Raw genomic sequence first — 21,082 nt, 5'->3', positions numbered from 1 at the left:
ACACTAGCTATCTTCGGGGTTAGCCAACCTCCTCACCATGTCTGGCTTTTCTTCAAAATGTATTTTTGAAAACAGAGTACGGAAAAATTCTGACGCTATTCTGGGCCAGCGAGCTGCCCTGTGAGGCGAATTTAAAATCTGATTGGTTAAAGAAACAGACCGGTTGCTAATATTCTCTAATATAAAAGAGCCAGCAGTACAGACTTTGAAGGCCCTGGGCAGATTAGATTGATATGGCAGCACATAGAGGCTTCAATCTGATTGGACAAAAAAATCGAACATCCACATACACGAACTGGAAGCAGTGCAGCCGAGAGAAACGCTACGAAATAAACTGTCAATTGTAAACTGTAAATTAATACAATTTAATGGAACAAATATTAGAATTTAGGTTGTAAATGTAGGCCGACACTGGTGCGTTTCAGGTGAAACGGATGATGCTTTTGGAGGAAGGAGTTTTAGGCTTTGTGGGTTCTCAGTCATTTAACAGTGGCTTGGCAATGCTGGGGCTTGAACCCCCAACCTTATGATCAGTAACCTGTAAAGGCTTCACTTACGCCCGTGACTTTGCGGTAGATCTGAGCTGCGTTTTGGCACTCCGAGTATGGATATTCCGATGTGGTCATCTCCAACATGCACATTCCAAAGGCATAAACGTCCACCGCCTCATCGTACTTCTCCTCGTACATCTCTGGAGCCATGAACTCAGGAGTGCCTATGAGCGAGAGAGAGAGAGAGAGAGAGAGAGAGAGAGAGAGAGAGAGAGAGAGAGAGAGAGAGAGAGAGAGAGCAACTAATGAGAGAAAATAGCATGATGTTAATTAAAGGGCCTTGGTCAGGGCCTTTAAAAAAAAACACCTTCATTTGCCACTTTACTAAGAGACATCCTAGAGATGTGGATACAACTCGCTAGAGTGTTAGCTTCTATTTGATATTGTCCATCACATCCTACTACAGCGCCCCCAATGTTTCATTATTATTGCACCTTGTAAATCGGTTTCTGAAGATGGTCACAAGTAAAAGGTGCTCCAGAATACATAAATGGGAAGTGGGAACTTGGTGGTCAAGCTGTCCACCTTTTCATCAGCAGATCTTGAGTTCAAATCCTGGAACCACCAAGCTGCTACTCGTAGGCCCTAATTCAAGTTTTTTAAACTAGTTTTGTAACAGTCCAACAGATGCACAGTCACAGGGAGCACCAATCATAAGTCGGTGTGCCAAAAGACATCATCATGTGTACATCGGGAGCTGAGCAACTGGTGCCATTCTCAACTTTACCCAGTGCGCAAAGATGAAGATGATCCAGCTCAAAGGTCACCGTTTTGACACCATTGTGGAGATCCAGCTTCAAAAAGAAAAGTTCCAGGACACATTCCAGAAAAGGCAGGAACACGAGGGGCACTGTTTGGTTAGAGACACAGCCAATCCTGATTCCAACACCGAGGTATTCAGATAAAATATAAAAATGCAATAAAAGAGCTTAATAATGGAAATTGAGCCCAGCAGAAGGGAAAGCCAGATCTCATCCACCTCCTCCTACACCCCTAAGCCCACACCCTTAGCTTGTTGCATGTACTTTTACAGCACAGTGAAATTCTTTCTTCACATATTCTATTCGGGGCACAGGGTCAACCATGATATAGGTTACGGACCTTGCTTAGGAGCCCAACAGTGGCAGCTTGACAATGCTGGGGTTTGAACCCCCCCACCATAGGATTAGTAACTCAGAGTGGCAGCTTGGCAGTGCTGGAGCTTGAACACCTGACCTTATGATCAATAACCCAGAGTGGCAGTGCTGAGGCTTGAATCCTTGACCTTATAATCAATAACCTAAAGTGGCAGTTTGGCAGTACTGAAGCTTAAATCCCTGACCTTATGATCAGTAACCCAAAGTGGCAGTTTGGCAGTGCTGGAGCTAAACAGTCCAACAGATGCACAGTCACAGGGAGCACCAATCATAAGTCGGTATGCCAAAAGACATCATCATGTGTACATCGGGAGCTGAGCAACCGGTGCCATTCTCAACTTTACCCAGTGCGCAAAGATGAAGATGATCCAGCTCAAAGGTCACCGTTTTGACACCATTGTGGAGATCCAGCTTCAAAAAGAAAAGTTCCAGGACACGTTCCAGAAAAGGCAGGAACACTAGGGGCACTGTTTGGTTGTGCAAGGGGACTATTTTAAAGGTGATAGTGTGGAAACATAGCTAAACATAAAGTATTTTTTTGTAAACAAGGGGAGTCTCAAAACATTTTATACCACCTTGGACGATAATGACAATATTAAAATAATAATAATAATAATAATAATAATAATAATCTGTCTTGCAGGCAGTTGTTAGTGTATGACGTCACGTCACCTGGTCCTCACAGTGGCCTACATTCCTTTGCAGATATCAGCAGAACAGTATGAGATATCAGAATTGGTCCCAATCTAATCTGGTTTAAGCACAAACAAATGAGATGAGCTCATAATGTTTTTAGCAAAGATGAATCAATTAGCTACAAAGAGATTGGAGTCTGGGTGTTTAATGATCTGTAGTGAAATTGAATACGTTGTTGCCTGGATTAGTTTTATTCGAACCCTGCAGAGACCACCATTTCAAAGGTAGTTTTTTTATACCAAAGGAGTTTTACTGATGTGTGTAAGCACCTCGAACTGGATCTTCTTGTGATGGCAGAATTTTTGCTATTTAGACAATGCGCATGTATAAAAAAAAAACAGTCAGTGGTGTCCAGATATGCAGATAAAAAACAGGCTTGCAGGTATGTCAGGAGAAATGGTAATTAAAAATCCTGCAGTAGCTCCAGAGTCTGAGACTGTTTCAGCACGTTTCAGAGTAGAGACACAGCCAATCCTGATTCCAACACCGAGGTATTCAGATAAAATATAAAAATGCAATAAAAAAGAGCTTAATAATGGAAATTGAGCCCAGCAGAAGGGAAGGCCAGATCTCATCCACCTCCTCCTACACCCCTAAGCCCACACCCTTAGCTTGTTGCATGTACAACACAGTGAAATTCTTTCTTTACATATTCTATTCGGGGCACAGGGTCAACCATGATATAGGTTACGGACCTTGCTTAGGAGCCCAACAGTGGCAGCTTGACAATGCTGGGGTTTGAACCCCCCCAACCATAGGATTAGTAACTCAGAGTGGCAGCTTGGCAGTGCTGGAGCTTGAACACCTGACCTTATGATCGTAACCCAGAGTGGCAGTGCTGAGGCTTGAATTCTTGACCTTATAATCAATAACCTAAAGTGGCAGTTTGGCAGTACTGAAGCTTGAATCCCTGACCTTATGATCAGTAACCCAGAGTGGCAGTTTGGCAGTACTGGGGCTTGAACACCTGACCTTATGATCAGTAACCTAGAGAATTAACAACTGAACCACCACTATTAGCCTGACTTTGCCCATTCGGGAGAAGCTGGATGAGGTCTTCCCAAGGGCAACTTTTGTATTTAAGGGAGAGAGAACTCTGAGGTGACATCAACACAGGAATCGGATTAAAGGTCAGGTGGTACGTATAAAATTAGCATCCAAATGTCAGAATCGAGCATCGAGGCCCACAATAATGGAAATCCAGCAGTGTGTCTGCTGACGTCTTTAAATCTAATCTCTGTCTGGCAGTGTGCTGGCGTAAATACGGCATAGGCTCAAACATACGCTCCGGTCGGTCAGGAGCTGAGGCGGTGCAGGTGATGTTTACAGTAATAACTGTGAAGGTCAATTTCTGCGTACACGGAACTAACAATGTTTCCATGCTGAGCGACAAATCCGGTTCCTCTCACTACACTAAAAATGAGCTATGAAAACGTGACAAAATGCTGACACGTGAGAACACAGCAAATAAATGGTGACATTTGCGCCTTTTCGCTTTCATTTCTAAATGAAACATCCTTTAACTATTCCAAACGTGTCTCATTCTGTAATTTATTTATCAAATCTATAAAACTCATGACCCTGACATGTGACAGTTCTGTGCAAAACCAAACACACAAATTCACTCACTCACCAATTACACTCTTGGCAAATGAGGCGCTCTTAAGCGTAGCCAGACCCAAGTCTCCGATCTTGACCGAGCCGGTGGGACCCGTGATGAAGATATTATCACACTTGAGGTCTCGGTGGATGATGGGTGGAGTCCGTGTGTGCAGGAAGTGCAGGCCTTTCAGGATCTGTTGACTCCAACGCTGTAGGAGTTTCAGCTTCATCTCTTTAAATCGCTTTAGGTATCTGAGTGGGAGCAAAACAAAGAGGTGAATGAATTAATGAATAATTAAATAAAAGTAGGTTTGTGTGTGTGTGTGTGTGTGTGTGTGTGTGTGTGTGTGTGTGTGTGTGTGTGTGTGTGTTACGTTTTGAGTGTTCCGGACGTCATCAGTTCAGTAACCAGGATAATACACTTGTGGCCCTTAACGGTGGACTTCCACGAGTCGTAGAAGCGAACAATGTTGGGGTGCTGCAGCCCCTTCAGCATCTCCACCTCCTCACTGAAACGCTGACGCTCCGCTTTGCTTAGCCGCCGCGTCTGACCACAAAAACAGACGACAGACACTGACGTGAGCGTTCACGCTTCTGATATCACGTGTGTTTTATAAGAGCGAGGTATATGATTGAAATCAGGAGGTCAGTGATGCTAAAGCTAATATTTCTAATGTTATGGGTACAGTGGTGGAGGTTATGGAGGTTATGCCAAGTCAGCAAACAAATTTGGCCCAGATTTGGCATTCATCTGGCACAGCTGGCATTCATCCGGCACTGGCATACAGCATGTGGGTCAAACATGGCCAGGTTTGGCAGAGGTGCTATACCGATTTTAAGGAGGCTCACAAGACATGGGCCAGATGTCATTTTGGGTATTTAACTTGGCTGAGACTTGGGCTAGTTATGGCCCATGTGTGGCCCTTGTCTGGAATCCAGACCTGGTCTACACTAGGACCATAATTCATTGCGGTATGTGGGCCAAGCGAAAGCGGGTTGTGTGGGCCGGAGCTGGGCCAAAGAAAAATTGCTATGTGGGTGGTTACCTCCATAAGGACAAAGACATAAGTGTTAGCATAGTTAGTGTTAGCATGGTTAGTGTTAGCATGGTTAGTGTGAACATGGCTAGTGTGAACATGGCTAGTGTTACTATGGGTAGTCTTATCATGGTTATTGTTAACATGGTTAATGTTAATGTAGTGTTCTAATGGTAAGTGTTTGCATGGTTAGTGTTAGCATGGTTAGAGTTAGCATGGTTAGGATTGAGGTTAATGCTATAGTGGTTATGGTTAAGATAATAAAGGTTAAGATTAAGAGTTATTTCTTTTTTTCCACTCAGACCTGCAGCACTTCAGTTTTGTCAGCTCCATGAAAACCTCTATTTTTATTCTGCTTCACTTTTAGCCACTTTGACACATAAAAGCATTTGCGTAATGAACACGCTTGAATCCCAAACGAAATATAAACATATATAAATGTAAAATATCCCCAGCAGTTATTTCACAGCATTACACAATAATCCCATTAAGCTATTAAATGCTGAACTCTCCAGCAGAGCTTTCCAGCACGCCTGCCTTCCTCTCGCTCGTTACATAACAGCGATTTGAGCTGAGTGTTTTTCCTTTACAGGCTCTGGCGCTGAGAGTTTGCTTTTTGTGGAGAGATTTAATGTGGGGTGACATGACGGCTCTGGAGAGCTTCCCACACACTTTTTTATGAGAACCTCCTCACGTCTACGAACGCGGCGTGAGATTTCACAGGCCATGATGATCTGAATATGACAGACCAGGACACAACACGCCTCTCGGGGAACAGTCACAGTGACGGTAACCGGCGAGTAATCGAATCAGGTAACAGAGAGCGGAAGTTTGTGTGTGAAAAGGCATCCATGGGTTTGTTCACAGGCGATTTGCAGACAATAAAACAGAGATAATGAGAGAAAGTATAAACGGAGATGACAATCAGGCTTCAGTAAACATTATGACGTTGATGTGAGGCACAAGAATGTCATGGGAAAAGTTTCACTCTCTGTCATTGTCACATGTATATTACAGCATAGTGAGATTCTTACGTCACAGGGTCAGCTATGATACTGTCCCCCTGGAGCACAGAGGGTTAAGGGCCTTGCACAAGGGCCCAAGAGTAGCAGCTTGGCAATACTGGGACCTGAACCCACAACCTTCCCATCAAAAAACCCAGAGTCTTAACCACTGCACTACCACCTGAATAAATTCTTTGAAGGAATATGATCATGGGTAGGAATTTGTAGTTGATGTAGACCACTTGAAACACCTCACAGAGTCATTTGTTCAGGTTGTGTCTGTAACATGAAACCTGAAATAGGCTCTTCGCAGGAAGCAGAAATGTTTTGTACGTCTCGCAGATTTGTAAGTCTCAAGAAACGGAAATGAATCAACAAACTCAGCAAGGAGACTTAATTTCCTGTCCAAAGCTACTTAAAGTTACAGATGAAAAATGTTGCACATGCGCGACCCAACACGATTGATTCTTCTGAATCGTTTTTATCTCCTTCAAATGAACGCTGAATGAGGTTCGAAGATACAACTGAGTTAAACGATCCAATTTCATGTTATCTTTACCCTGTAGTCATGGGAACTGTTAACATTTTACAACAGCGCCCCCTCTTATATACCACGGTCAGTACAAAGCGGCAATTTAGTACACAACCTTGTAACATGGTTTCGTCTTTTTGTTTATATCTCAAATGTCTGTCTCAGCATTAAACATGTGAATGCCTTGAGGAGTTGTAGAAGTGCTACTTGTTCCTAATACCTGAGGCAAAACTGTACTTCAAAGAGAGAGGAAAAGTTCAACAAAAACCGAAACACGAGCAAAATGCTGATCAAAGATGACGCAGTGTAAAAATTCTGCTCAGAAAACATTTTACCAGAGTGCGTTGCGGAAGGTAGACATGAGGTCCTTGTAAATCAAAACCTTACAAGAGACAAAAAATAAAATCATCTTCTTATTCTTCTTTCGGCTGCTCCCATTAGGGGTCGCCACAGCGGATCATCCGTCTCCATACCACCCTGTCCTCTATATCTGCCTCTTTTACACCAACTACCTGCATGTCTTCCCTCACCACATCCATGAACCTCCTCCTTGGCCTTCCTCTTTTCCTCCTACCTGGTGGCTCCATCTTCAGCATTTTTCTACCAATATAATTCATGTCTCTTCTCTACACATGTCCAAACCATCTCAATCTCGCCTCCCTCACCTTGTCACCAAAACATCCTCATAGGCTGTCCCTCTAATAAACTCATTTCTAATCTTGTCCATCCTCGTCACTCCCAACGAAAACCTCAACATCTTCAGCTCTGCTACCTCCAGCTCCACCTCCTGTCTTTTACTCAATGCCACTGTCTCTAATCCATACTACATCGCAGGTCTCACCACAGTCCTATAAACTTTCCCTTTCATTCTTGCAGATACTCTTCTATCACAAATCACTCCTGTCACTCTTCTCCACCCACTCCACCCTGCCTGCACTCTTTTCTTTACTTCCCTAACACACTCTCCATTACTTTGCACTGTTGACCCCAGGTACCTGAACTCCTCCACCTTCTCCACCTCTTCTCCCTGCAACCGCATCACTCCACTGCCCTCCCTCTCATTCACACACATGTACTCTGTCTTACTCCTACTGACTTTCATTCCCCTTCTCTCCAGCGCATATCTCCACCTCTCCAGGCTCTTCTCAACCTGCTCTCTACTCTCACCACAAATCACAATATCATCTGCAAACATCATAGTCCAGGGAGACTCCTGTCTGACCTCGTCCGTTAACCTGTCCATCACCACTGCAAACAGGAAAGGGCTCAGGGCCGATCCTTGATGCAGTCCAACCTTCACCCTGAACCAGTCTGTCGTACCTACTGCACACTTTACTGCCGTCACACTGTCCTCATACATGTCCTGCACCACCCTCACATACTTCTCTGACACACCTGACTTCCTCATACAATACCACAACTCCTCTCTCGGCACCCTGTCGTACGCTTTCTCTAAATCCACAAATACACATTGCAGCTCCTTCTGTCCTTCTCTATACTTCTCCATCAACATCCTCAAAGCAAATAAGGCATCTGTGGTGCTCTTCCTTGGCATGAAACCATACTGTTGCTCACAGATGGTCACCTCTTCTCTCAGCCTGGCTTCCACTACTCTTTCCCATAACTTCATGGTGTGACTGATCAACCTAATTCCCCTGTAGTTACTGCAGGTCTGCACATCTCCCTTATGCTTAAAGATCGGTACCAGCACACTCCTTCTCCATTCCTTAGGCATCCTCTCCCCTTCCAGAATCCTGTTAAACAATCTGGTTAAAAACTCTACTGCCATCTCTCCTAAACATCTCCACGCTTCTACCGGTATGTCATCTGGTCCAACCGACTTTCCATTCTTCATCCTCTTAATCGCTGCTCTCACTTCCTCCTTACTAATCCTATCTACATCCTGCTTCACCAACTCCACATCCTCCAACCTTCTCTCTCTCTGATTTTCCTCATTCATCAGCTGCTCAAAATACTCCCTCCATCTTCTCAACACACTCTCCTCACTAGTCAACACATTTCCCTCTCCATCCTTTATTGCTCCAACTTGCAGTACATACTTCCCAGCTCTGTCCCTCTGCTTGGCCAATCGGTATAAATCCTTTTCTCCTTCCTTAGTGTCCAACCTCTTATACAGTTCCTCATATGCCTTTTCCTTGGCTTTCGCCACATCCCTTTTAACCTGCTGCCGCATCTCCTTGTACTCCTGCCTTCTTTTCTCATCACTTTGTCGATCCCACTTCTGTTTTGCCAACCTCTTTCCCCTAATGCTCTCCTGCACTTCCTCATTCCACCACCACGTCTCCTTGTCTTGCTTTCTATTTCCAGATGTCACACCAAGTACTTTTCTAGCTGCCTCCCTCATCACTCCTGCAGTAGTTGCCCAATCATCCGGCACCTCTTCACCACCACCAAGCCCCTGTCTGACCTCTTCCCTGAACCTCACACTACACTCTTCCTCCTTCAGTTTCCACCATCTTATTCTTCTTTCAAACCTTACTTTCCTCCTCTTCTTCTTCGCCTCCAAAACCATCCTACAGACCACCATCCGATGCTGTCTAGCTACACTGTCCCCCGCCAACACCTTACAGTCTCTAATCTCCTTCAGGTTGCATCTCCTACACAGAAGATAATCCACCTGTGTGCACCTTCCTCCACTCTTATACGTCACCCTATGATCCTCCTTCTTCTTAAAATACGTGTTCACCACTGCCATTTACATCCTTTTAGCAAAATCTACCACCATCTGCCCTTCCACATTCCTCTCCTTAAAACCATACCTACCCATCACCTCCTCATCACCTCTGTTCCCTTCACCTACATGCCCATTAAAGTCTGCCCCAATCACCAATCGTTCTTTCCTAGGTACACCATCTACCACTTCATCTAATTCACTCCAGAATCTTTCTTTCTCCTCCATCTCACAGCCAACTTGTGGAGCATAGGCACTGATGACATTTATCATCATCCCTTCAACTTCCACCTTCACGATCATCACCCTATCAGAAACTCTCTTCACCTCCACTACACTGTTACTGTACTCTTCCTTCAGAATCACCCCTACACCATTTCTCTTCCCATCCACACCATGATAAAACAGTTTAAACCCACCTCCAATGTTCCTGGCCTTACTCCCTTTCCACTTGGTCTCCTGAACACACAACATATCTGCCTTTCTCCTCTCCATCATATCAGCTCCCTCTCTCCCTTTACCCGTCATAGTACCAACATTTAAAGTACCAACCCGAACCTCTACTCTCCTACACTGCTCCTTTTCCTGCCGTCTCTGTAGACGTCTTCCTCCTTTCCTTCTCCTCCTTCGGCCAACAGTAGCCCAATTTCCACCGGTACCCTGTCGGCTAACGATACCTGTGGCGGTCGTTGTTAACCCGGGCCTCGACCGATCCGGTATGAAATTCTCATTTGTGATCCGCATATTTGATTTGGCACATGTTTTACGCTGGATGCCCTTCCTAACGCAACCCTCCCCATTTACCCGGGCTTGGGACCGGCACTAAGAGTACACTGGCTTGTGCCCCCCTAATGGCTGGGGTAGACAAAAAATAAAATAATAAAAAAATTAGAGGATGTCAAAATATATAAATCTCTAAAAAGATCTCAACCAAGTAATATAAAGTGAGACATTAAAACCGAGACGACAATATAAACCGAGACATCCGAAAAAGCTTCCAGACTTTTCTTTCAAATCTAATATCTGAATGTTGAACATACTCATTTCCAGAAGCAACAGTTCCTACAGCCTGCTGGTAGAATATCTATTCAAACTGGCATTGACTCCACCCTGTACGAGGTGCCATCAAAAAGTTTGGACACTGATGGGGTAACTGGTGCTGTTCTGCTCCACGTGCATTACCACATCTGTGGTTTCCTCACGGACAGCGAGTTAGAACGAAGAGCGATTGTGAAATCTTACGTGGAACCGAGCAAATCTGCCACAAAGTCATTTGATGTGATGTTTGACATGCGGCGATGCTGCAATGAGTCATTCGAGGTATTTTGAGCGCTACGTGCGCTTCAAGAGCGGAAAAACTTCACTGGAAGGCGAGGAGAGATCAGGAAGACCTTCAGCAAATTCAAACCTGGAAAATGTCGAAACCATTCAGCAACTCGTGCATGGTGATCATCGGAGAAGGTCGGTGTTTGATGTGCTTCGAAAAGAAGACTTCCAGGACGTTGCAGGTACGTGGGGGCGCTGTAATGCTGTGCAAGGGGACTGTTTTAAAGGTGATATTGTGACATGTAGATAAATAAAATACATTCTTGTAAACAGAAGTCTCAAACTTTTTTCACGCCACCTCATAAGTTGCGTCTTTACATATAAATGCAACACACTGTATCATTAGACGGTGATTGCGTTTTAGTGTAACGTGAGTGCAACGTGGTGATGAAAGCGAAATGTTTAATTTGCTAATGACGAGCAAACTCAGATTAGCATTCCAAAGCCTGCTGATTGTTTTTCACTAAACGCATTCTATTTAAAAGCAATACAGTGATGTTTACAAATGTGTTGCCCCTCCCCCCATTACCACTCCCCACCAATCTGGCATTAAAAAGTCCTCTGATTATTCGATTATTATTCGATAATAAGGCACACCGTGTGGATGCGAAAACAGTCACTCTACTTGTTACTTTAATGAGCTGGAAAAGGAGCGAGTTTTGTAAACACCGACAGTTTGTGTACAGTGTGTGCAGCAGAACATGGAGAACACAGCGTAGCATGCGGGTGAGCGGCGCCAAACCGCAGGACCACAAAAACTTGGCAAATCATAGTACAACCCTGAGCTTGTAATTACAGGATGGAAACACTGATGCATCGGTTCGATCTCATTTGAAATACTGAGAGCTAATAGAGCGAGGAACCATGCCAAGAACATTTAAAGGTTTTCTTGGATTTTGAGGCACTGCTACACTGGCAATCCAGAAAACAAGTTAAACATACACACCATACGGCAAAAGTTTGTGGACACCTGACCATAAGACTGGAATGTGCATTTCTTTAACGTAATTCCACATTTCATTCCCATTCCCTTTTTAAGAACCTTCACTCTTCTGTGCAGATGTTTCTCCAGATTTTCTTGTGAGATTCATTCATACAAAAGGGTTTTAGCTAATTCAGAAACTACAGGATGTAGGTGAGGTGAGGATGCCTGGGGGTGCAGTCAGTAGGAAGAACTCATCTCAGAGGTGTTAGCTCAGTGGTTAAGGTATTGGACTTCTGATAAGAAGATTGTGAGTTCAAATTCCAGCATCACCAAGCTACCACTGAGACTTCAACTGGTCAGTTATATAAATGAAATAGTTGTAAGTTGATCTGGATAAGAGTGTCGACCAAATGCCATAAATGAAAATATGAAGGTGGGGTCAGAGCTCTACAGCAGGCAATTCAAGATCTTCCATACCAACCCATGTAAAGCATGCACCTGCATCTCAACAGACCCGGCTTTGTGCACTTTGTGTCAAAACCAACGCGTTTATCCAGAGAGTGTCGGTAAGAAAATAATGTCAACTGCAAGATGAACATAATCAGGGCATTAAATGATTAATGGAAGGAGTCTCCAGTCTCAGCACAGGAACTTGCTTGATCAGGGACTTTCCACTACATTAAAGGTAACTCTAAACAGATAAAAACTATGGCATGCCTTCTTTTTGAAAAGAATGAAAGATCTACTTCAATACAAAACTGCATTGCTGTTTAATCTGTGTGAGCTCCACGGTTGAGGCTCTGGGTTAGTGATTGGAAGGTTGTGGGATCAAGCCCTGGTATCGCCAAACTGCCACTGCTGGACACTTGAACAAGCCCTTAACTCTCTCAGGTACCCATGTAATGGAGGTGAGGAGGTCTGGGGTGCAGTCAGCGTTCACATTTAACCCAATGGTGTTCATCAGGTTTGAGGTCAGAGCTCTTGTGACCCCCTTGTGAATGTAATAGAAATCTGATGAGGCTCTTGCAACTTGTTTCTTTCAGGTTTATTTGTGTTTTCACACCTCGCTTGGCATTCGCTGCTTCACATCTCATGAAGTAAACATCTGACCTCAGGATGTTCTCAGAAGCTCCGAAGCATGAGCCTCTGAAACCCGATGATTGGTACCTCGCTGTGCATTTGCTCTACTTACAACAACAACAACAACATGCACAAAAACACCTTCAACGTCAAAGCCGCTGGTTTTAAAACAGACAGGCCCGGTGTTTTACACACACACACACACACACACACACACACACACACACACACACACACACACACACACACACACAGGGACTTCAGAGCTAGCACTGAGCACTGAGCACTGAGCTGCGGTAAATGAATACAGAGGCTTTTTTGACAGACAGCCACAGGGAAAACCAACAGGGGCTGAAAAGTGAGAACATACCGTGCATGTGATCAAGCGTGTGTGTGTCTTTGTGTGTGTGTGTGTGTGTGTGTGTGTGTGTGTGTGTGGAGTGAGTGAGTGTGTGTGTGAGTTGGAGGTTGAGAGCTTTCAGGGTTATCGGTCATAGAGCAGCATGCCTATGCTATTTATAGACAAACCCAAAGGCAGCTGTGTGGAAGAGATCCTGAAGATCTCACCTTTCTCCAGCTGTCTCTCCTGGACTTTTATTAACGATCATACTGAATAGTATTTGTTGATTTATTGGCTAAACACACACACACACACACACACACACACACACACACACACACACACACACACACACACACACAAGAAGGCTCATAGACAGAGCACATTTCATTACAGCCAGATGTTTGCCCCCTTATCGGGAGTTGGATTTCAACATGTTGAAGAATTACTCTACATTGTGTGTGTGTGTCTGTGTGTGTGTGTGTGTGCGTGTGTGCGTGTGATTACTACAAAGGTTTGAAAGCAAAAGGACAGTTTATGCACAAAAGTCATACGTATGTTGAAATCCAATGGAAACATGGAAAGAGTAAGGAATACGCTACATCTACAAACTAACCCAGGTGGAACACAACACAGGTGAACACAGTCAGGTAACAAACCAATGACAGGACAGTGGATGAGCTCTCTGATGGTGTACAAATATAACAAAAACCTTCAGTAACCGGAACTACTCTTCCATAATCAGAAATCTGTGGTGTAGTCGCCTTGCTCCGATGGCGTATGAATATCATTAAACTGTATGAAATGTTTACAGTTTTTTTCTGATGCCGTGTGGATACCACAAAATCTTCAGTAACGTGTAAAGTAACTGCTTTTTCAGGAGGAGGAATCTGTATTGTGTCAATCTGAGAGTGTACAAATACGACAAGTCCTTCAAGAGAGTTGAAAGTTATTGGAACTAGTTTTTCCTAAATAGTGTATGGACATGACAAAAAGTGTTCTTTTAAAAGTGTAAATGAACCAGATCTACTTTTTCAGTGGGAGGAATCTGCAGTGAAGTTTTGCATCTGTTAAGGTGTAGGAATACCACAAAACCTTCAGGGAAATGTAAAGTACCTAATATAAAGATTTACTGGAACTACTTTTCCCTGATGGCGCAAGGGTCACTGTAAACACCTCCAAGAAAGTGTATGAACCACAACTATCTTGTGGTGTAGTTGTGTGACTATTATTGTGTAGGAATATGACAAAACCTTCTCCGGATCTACTTTTTTTTTTTTTGTTCAAATACCACTAAACCTACAAGAAAGTGGAAAGTTACCAGCACATTTTTTTCTCTGATGGCATAAGAATCCCGCAAAAGCCTCCAGAAAAGTGTAGCTGAACCAGAACTACTTTTTCTGATGAGCGGGCTGTGATCCAGCGCCTCTGACTGAAGCTGCTGTTCGGCAGGTGGTGGCCGGAGCTTCACGATCCTAAACATAACTAGCCATTTAGCAAAGTGATTTGTGCTGACGTCACCTCGGAACGAGTCGCACTCAAACACCTCCTGCCTTAACTCGACTCGACATCACACTGAGGCTCGATTGTTCAACGAGCACCCAGGACTTGGATCTCATCGCCGACCGGAGACCTTTTTAAAATGTTCTACAGAGGTTCAGGGCACATCTGGGAGGAAATACAGATGCAGAAATGTGTTTTTATATAAGACTAAGAGTTTTTCTGAAGATCAACTCGCCTCAGAGCCCCTGTCATAACACACACACAGACACACAGGCCTGTAATTACTGTTTACTGGATAATTCAATGCATTCCAGTGTGTGTGTGTGTGTGTGTGTGTGTGTGTGTGTATGTTTGTGTGTTGTAAATTGTGCGAGTCTCGATTTGGGACTCACCCACAGCAAAACATTACAAAAATGTTTTTATCTCAGAAGCCAAAGGAACAATTCTTTTCTCCTGAAACCTGAACTATGACAGACATCTTAATGACAGTTACAGGAACATAAAAGAGGACCTTTATGAAGGACAACGCCTACGACAGCAGCGATTGTTTTTCATGTGTTGTCTGGATTCGGCTCCATGTTGGCGACAGGTGAAAAGGGTTTAAGCCGAGAGGAAAGACACACTAACTCTAACGAGCACGCTTCATAGCCGTGTTGAGCTGAAAAGCATCTCAGGATGCAGAACAGAAAGCCTGCACCTGGCACAGGTTCACTGATGAAGGTTGGGAAACAATCAGGTGATGCCTGGAATGTGTATTTGATCTTCTATGACACTGAGGTTGTGGATTGTGGTATAAAAGGGAGAACAATCAGAGAGTGTCAACTACAACATAATCAGAGGTGTTTATCAGGTAACAAGACGTTTATGGAAGCGTCTCCAGGGTCAGCATTACTTCTTCTTTCCGCTTCTCCCATTAGGGGTCACCAAAGTGGATCATCCATTTCCACACCCCCTGTCCTCTACATCTGCCTCTTTCAAACCAATTCCCTGCATGTCTTCCCTCATCACATCCATAAACCTCCTCCATGGTCTTCCTCTTTTCCTCCTTCCTGGTGGCTCCATCCTCCAGATTCTTCTACCAATTCTTCAAACCATCTCAATCTCACCTCCCTCACCTTGTCTTCAAAACATCTTACATGCGCTGTTTCTCTAATAAACTCATTTCTAATCCTGTCCATCGTTGTCACTCCCAACAAACATCTCAACAATTTCAGCTCTGCTACCTCCAGCTCCACCTCCTGTCTTTTACTTAATGCCACTGTCTCTAAACCTACAACATCTCAGGTCTCACCACAGTCCTATAAACTTTCCCTTTCACTCTCACAGATACTCTTCTACCACAAATCACTCCTGCTATCACTCTTCTCCACCCACTCCACCCTGCCTGCACTCTTTTTTCTTCACTTCTCTAACACACTCTCCATTACTCTGCACTGTTGACTCCAGGTACCTGAACTCCTCCACCTTCTCCACCTCTTCTCCCTGTAACCGCACCCCTCCACTGCCCTCCCTCTCATTCACACACATGTACTCTGTCTTACTCCTAATGACTTTTATTCCCCTTCTCTCCAACACGTACCTCCTCCTCTCCAGGCGCTTCTCAACCTGCTCACTACTCTCACCACAAATCACAATATCATCCACAAACATCATAGTCCACACAGAGACTCCTGTCTGACCTCGTCCTTTAACCTGTCCATCACCACTGCAAACAGGAAAGGGCTCAGAGCCTAACCTTGATGCAGTCCAACTTCCACCTTGAATCAGTCTATTGTTCCTACTGCACACTTCACTACTGTCACACTGTCCTCATACATGTCCTGCACCACCCTCACATACTTCTCTGCCACACCAGACTTCCTCATACAAGACCACAACTCCTCTCTCCACCCTGTCGTACACTTTCTCTAAATCCACAAACACACAATGCAACTCCTTCTGACCTTCTCTATACTTCACCATCAACATTCTCAAAGCAAATAATGCATCTGTGGTGCTCTTCCTTGGCATGAAACCATACCGTTGCTCACAGATGGTCACCTCTTCTACAAATCCTTTCTCCTTCCTTAGTCTCCAACTTCTCATACAGCTCCTCATATTGTCAGTGATGCATGACTGGGAGGAGTTGCACCCAAATGCAGCAAGCAACAGGGGTATGATGAAAACGGTCTTTAATAAAGAAACAGATCAAAAACAGTCCAAAGTCCAAGAGCCAAGAAACTGAGCAATTCAGGGAAAATATCATAAGGTTGAAAACAGTTCTAGGGTCAGAGCAATGCAGGCAGAGACAAAAACAAATCCAAAAAGACAGTCCAAAATTCAGAGCCGGCAAACAGAGCAAACATAGGCAGAGCAAAAACACAAAAAACAAAAACAATCCAGAGTGCAAACCAGAAAACAGAGGCAGATCAGTGGTCCGGGTCAGGGTCAGGATCAGGACCAGGAAACAGGAACCAGAACAGGCAGGGTGGCAAGACTAATTCCAGGGACATGGAAGCCAGTGGGATAATCTGTCCAAAAGTTAATTTCTCAGGTGTCTGTAAAAATACAGGGTGGTGGGCTCAGGGTGGCTCAGGGTCCTGAGGACTTCACTGTCTGCACAAAGGTCACCATTTTGACACCATTGTGGAAATCCAGTGCAAATCGCAGAAGGTGCTTAAATGTATATTTATGTGTATGTGTGTGTGTGTGTGTGTGTGTGTGTGTGTGTGTGTGTGTGTGTGTGTGTGTGTGTTCCCTAATCGCTAAAGATAGGACCTACAGGTTTTGTTTCCAACATGTTTTGCTAATAATTTTCAACACACTTATTATTCTCCTTAAGTATTACATGTGAAATTGAATTCCAGACGATGTGTCAGAATGAAAGTAATAAAGACCCTGAACAATCCCACCCTCTCTGTCGTTCTTACTCCCATTCTATCTTTCCTTTAAGGTCAGGGTGATAGTAATTCTCCTCTAGGACCTCTGTCTGGCAGGTGGAAAGGTCTGTGTGCTCACAGGCGCTACGGGAATGATGAATGATCTGTGAGTTACAGGACACGAGGATTGATGTCTCGTCTCGTCTCGTCTCACCTCGTCTCTCCGGCTCCTTCCCTTCCCTTCTCCATTCCTTCTCTCCGAACACCAGATTGAAGAGATACCGTTTTTAAAGTCCACACTGCGTCACAAAAATGGCGTTTTTAAAAATTCATTTATCCACTTGAAAAATATGCGTTTTTAAACAAATACCTATTAGCATGGTCATGGCCTTAGTCCCCAGTTGCCTCAAAGTATTGAGACGCCTGAATTTTCAAGCCACACAGTATGTCGTTCTTCTGGCGGAACCACAGACAAAACATTGGTGGCACACAATTGAAATTTTTTCTTTACTTCAACCAGAAAATCCAAACCTGTTCAAGCATGACACAAATTGCACATGAGGATCTGCTTGAATAGGTTTGGAGTGAAGGATCTCCTGCTATCGAGCTCCAACCCTATTGAACAACCGTATTTAGGATTTATGGACTGCACCCCAGAAGCCTCCTCACCTCACCTACATCAGTACCTGACTTTACTAACACCCTTGTGGCTGAATGAATCTCCATAAATCTCAATGCAATCTAGTAGAACATCTCCTCAGAAGAGTGAAGCTTATTATAACAGCAAATGTGGACTTGGACGTTCAAAACGGACCACGTTGTAATCTTATGGTCGGGTGTTTGGTCACAATCGTTTGGTTCTATGGTGTAATACGACTCGTAAATCGTGAATAGTAAAAGCTGGAGCTTTCTGTTGGCTCATGCTGCGGTTCCTCATCATTTTCTTGTATTCTCAGCTTCAACATGATTCATTCATTCAAACATTTCATTAGTGTGTGTGTGTGTGTGTGTGTGTGTGTGTGTGTGTGTGTGTGTGTGTGTGTGTGTGTGTTCTATATAATGATCCAGATGACCTTTGGCTCTATAAACCACTGTATTTGCACAGTGTAGTTAACCTCGTTTTTTTTTCCCTCCAACAGTTGCTTGATTTGCAAACGTTCAGATCATGAGCACACAACAGGTGCTCCCAAAGTGCTGGAAATTCCCGACTCGGCAACTTAGCAACATGAGGAACACACGAAAGTGTTGCTAAAGTGACCACTGAGCTGAGACCTTTGAGTTATAAAAGAAAAAAAACAGCTTTTACTCAGGATCTGCTCCAAGCTCATGGAGAAGCATCTGGAAAACCATGTGCAGAATCCCACACTGTCTGTCTAAGTTTTTATTGATGTAGGCTGATCATTAAAACAGAGGTAGGACTTTAAAGATTCTCCGGATCTGAAACGGTTCCTTACAGAGAGGAGCATCACCCGGTGTCCCAGTATACCCTTCAAGAACCCCTGAGAAACCTTTGTTTTTAAGGGTGGACCAAGCATCAAGGGTTCTTTGGTGGTTCTTTGATAATTTGGTGGTTCCTTAGATAATTAAAGGTTATTAGTTTCCCTAAAAAAATGCACGTTCTAAATAAAAGTGGTGTGCAAAGGTTTGTAGCCCCATTTCTTCATATCTCACATCACGCAGATATTCAGGCATGTTGCTTTCAGAAATTTGTCCTGATTAAGAACATATAGATTGTCTGAAATGCTTTCCTGGATCATTTCCTGGTCCTTTTCCATCACCGCTGTGTGAATTGTGTGGTATGGTAATTTTTTTTCTTCTATTTCCTCTCCATTCTTCTCATTCTTCTGTCCTGATGGTGAGTCTGACTCCTGAATGTCTGACCTACTTTCCTGACGTCAGAACTGCGAGATCTCCAAACTGGCACTGTACTTAAAACGTAAAAAAAAAAAAAAAAAAAAAAAAACCCTTAGCAGTGTTTGAGGATAATAAATCATTGCTTCCAGATGTTCTTTTGGAAATGTGCTGTGACTCAGAGGACAATTACATCCTGTGTGGAGCTCGAGGAGTAGTGGATGATGTAGAGCTCTAGCAGAGACGTGAATCTAAACCTCAGTGTGCTCATTTAATAACGTACTTTACATTTGGTAATAAATCAAAACCTGATAAGGCAATGATTTACGATTATTATTATTATTATTATTATTATTATTATTAATATTATTTGTTTGAAATTCAGGAATTTTGCAGTAAAACCATTCTGAGGATCAGGTTATAGAATGAGGTTGAACCCAACAACCTTTATAAGAACCAAGAACCATGTCAGGGTTCTTACATTTATATTAATGGGATCTTCTCTTCTTTATTTATCTTCTCTTTCTCTCTCTGTCAACTTACACAAGCTCCTGAAGTACCAAAGTTCTTGTGACTTTCTGTTCTTCGGACCTGCCTGATCCATCGTGATCTTAATCTGGATCAATATGAAACCACTCTGAACACATTCACATGGAGAGGTGTTGACTTTCAATCGAAAGGTCGCAAGTTCAAATCCCAGCTCCACCAAACTGCCACTGCTGGGCCCTTCAGCCCGTAACCCCTTAGCTGTAAGTCATTCTGGATAAAGGTGTCTTCTAAATGCCACAAATGTAATTAATATAAATAGTTTTGCTACAGTGGTTTCGGACTACAATAAGCACAAAGGGTTTTGCACTCAAGTCTCAGCCAGTGAACATTTGATAACCCCAGCAAAGATGGAACTATAAATCAGTGGTGTCACTCAGATGAGAACAGGTTCCCTTTTGAGTCTGGTTCCTCTCAAGGTTCCTTCCTCATACCATCTCAGGGAGTTTTTCCCTTTACAGTCACCTCTGGCTCAATCATTAGGAATACAATGATGGGGACTATTTTATGATGCTTAACTGTACATTTGTAATCTACTTAATTCTGCATTTGGACAATGTCCATTGTTGAGTGCTATAGGAATTTAATTGAATTTAATTCCACTGAGTTGTCAAAAGTCAAAGGCATTGGTCAGGTTTAAACATGTTACAGCTGCACTTTTTAACAAACACAGAATCCATAGCAGTTCATCTGGAGATCTTTGAGAAGAATGAACAAGTTTATTACATTTACAGCATTTGGCAGATGCCATTATTTAGAGCAACTTACATTTATCTCAAAGAGAAGTGGAAGTGGTAGTTGAATGGTTAAGATGGTGGACCTCTGATCAGAAGGTTGGAAGTTCTAATCCCACCACTAAGCTGCCCCTGTTGGGCCTGTGAGCAAGGCCCCTAACCCTCAACTGCTCATTTGCAAGAATGAGATCATTGTAAGTCGCTCTGGATAAGAGCATCATATCCAGAGCTTTACATTCAGTTGCTTTAATGTAAATATCATTCAAGCAACTGAACAGCTATGGGGCTAGGGGCCTTGCTCAGGGGCCCAGGAGTGGCAGATTGGTGTGCCTGGGATTTAAAATCACAACCTTCAGAGCCAAATGCTGTAACCACTAAACTGCCACCAACCCGTAGTGAAAACTGCAACAGTTCTATGCAGAACCCTACACCAAATCTTCCTGGAGAATGGTTTCTAATTAAACTCTTTTCTGAAATGTAGAACGATTACTTATATGAAGAACCATCTTAGGTTCTTTGTAGCTCTCTGTTTGCAAGCTATGAACCTGATGCTTTATTTTTAGCATCTAGAACCTGTCAGGAAGATAAACATTTTCCCACTGGTTTCTGGTTAAACGGTTATTTTTCTTGCGTCCAAAAATTTTCTACTAGGAAACCAACTAGTAGGTA

General features: G+C 43.5%; 1 protein-coding gene across 6 annotated transcripts in view; it reads right to left on the bottom strand.

The window, feature by feature from the left end:
• wnk4b (WNK lysine deficient protein kinase 4b) overlaps positions 1-21,082 on the bottom strand; it is a 79,336-nt gene that overhangs the window by 42,630 nt on the left and 15,624 nt on the right. For all 6 annotated transcript variants that reach the window (XM_083524272.1, XM_083524274.1, XM_083524276.1 and 3 more), the window contains exons 2-4: positions 4,360-4,532; positions 4,017-4,237; positions 558-715 (exon numbers count right to left, since the gene is read on the bottom strand). In XM_083524272.1, coding sequence (XP_083380398.1) covers positions 558-715; positions 4,017-4,237; positions 4,360-4,532 — 552 coding nt within the window. The remainder of the gene's footprint in view (positions 1-557; positions 716-4,016; positions 4,238-4,359; positions 4,533-21,082) is intronic.

Source organism: Silurus aristotelis (assembly GCF_946808225.1).
Source record: "Silurus aristotelis genome assembly, chromosome: 21".
Lineage (NCBI taxonomy): Eukaryota > Metazoa > Chordata > Actinopteri > Siluriformes > Siluridae > Silurus > Silurus aristotelis.
This window is presented reverse-complemented; position numbering and strand designations above follow the sequence as displayed.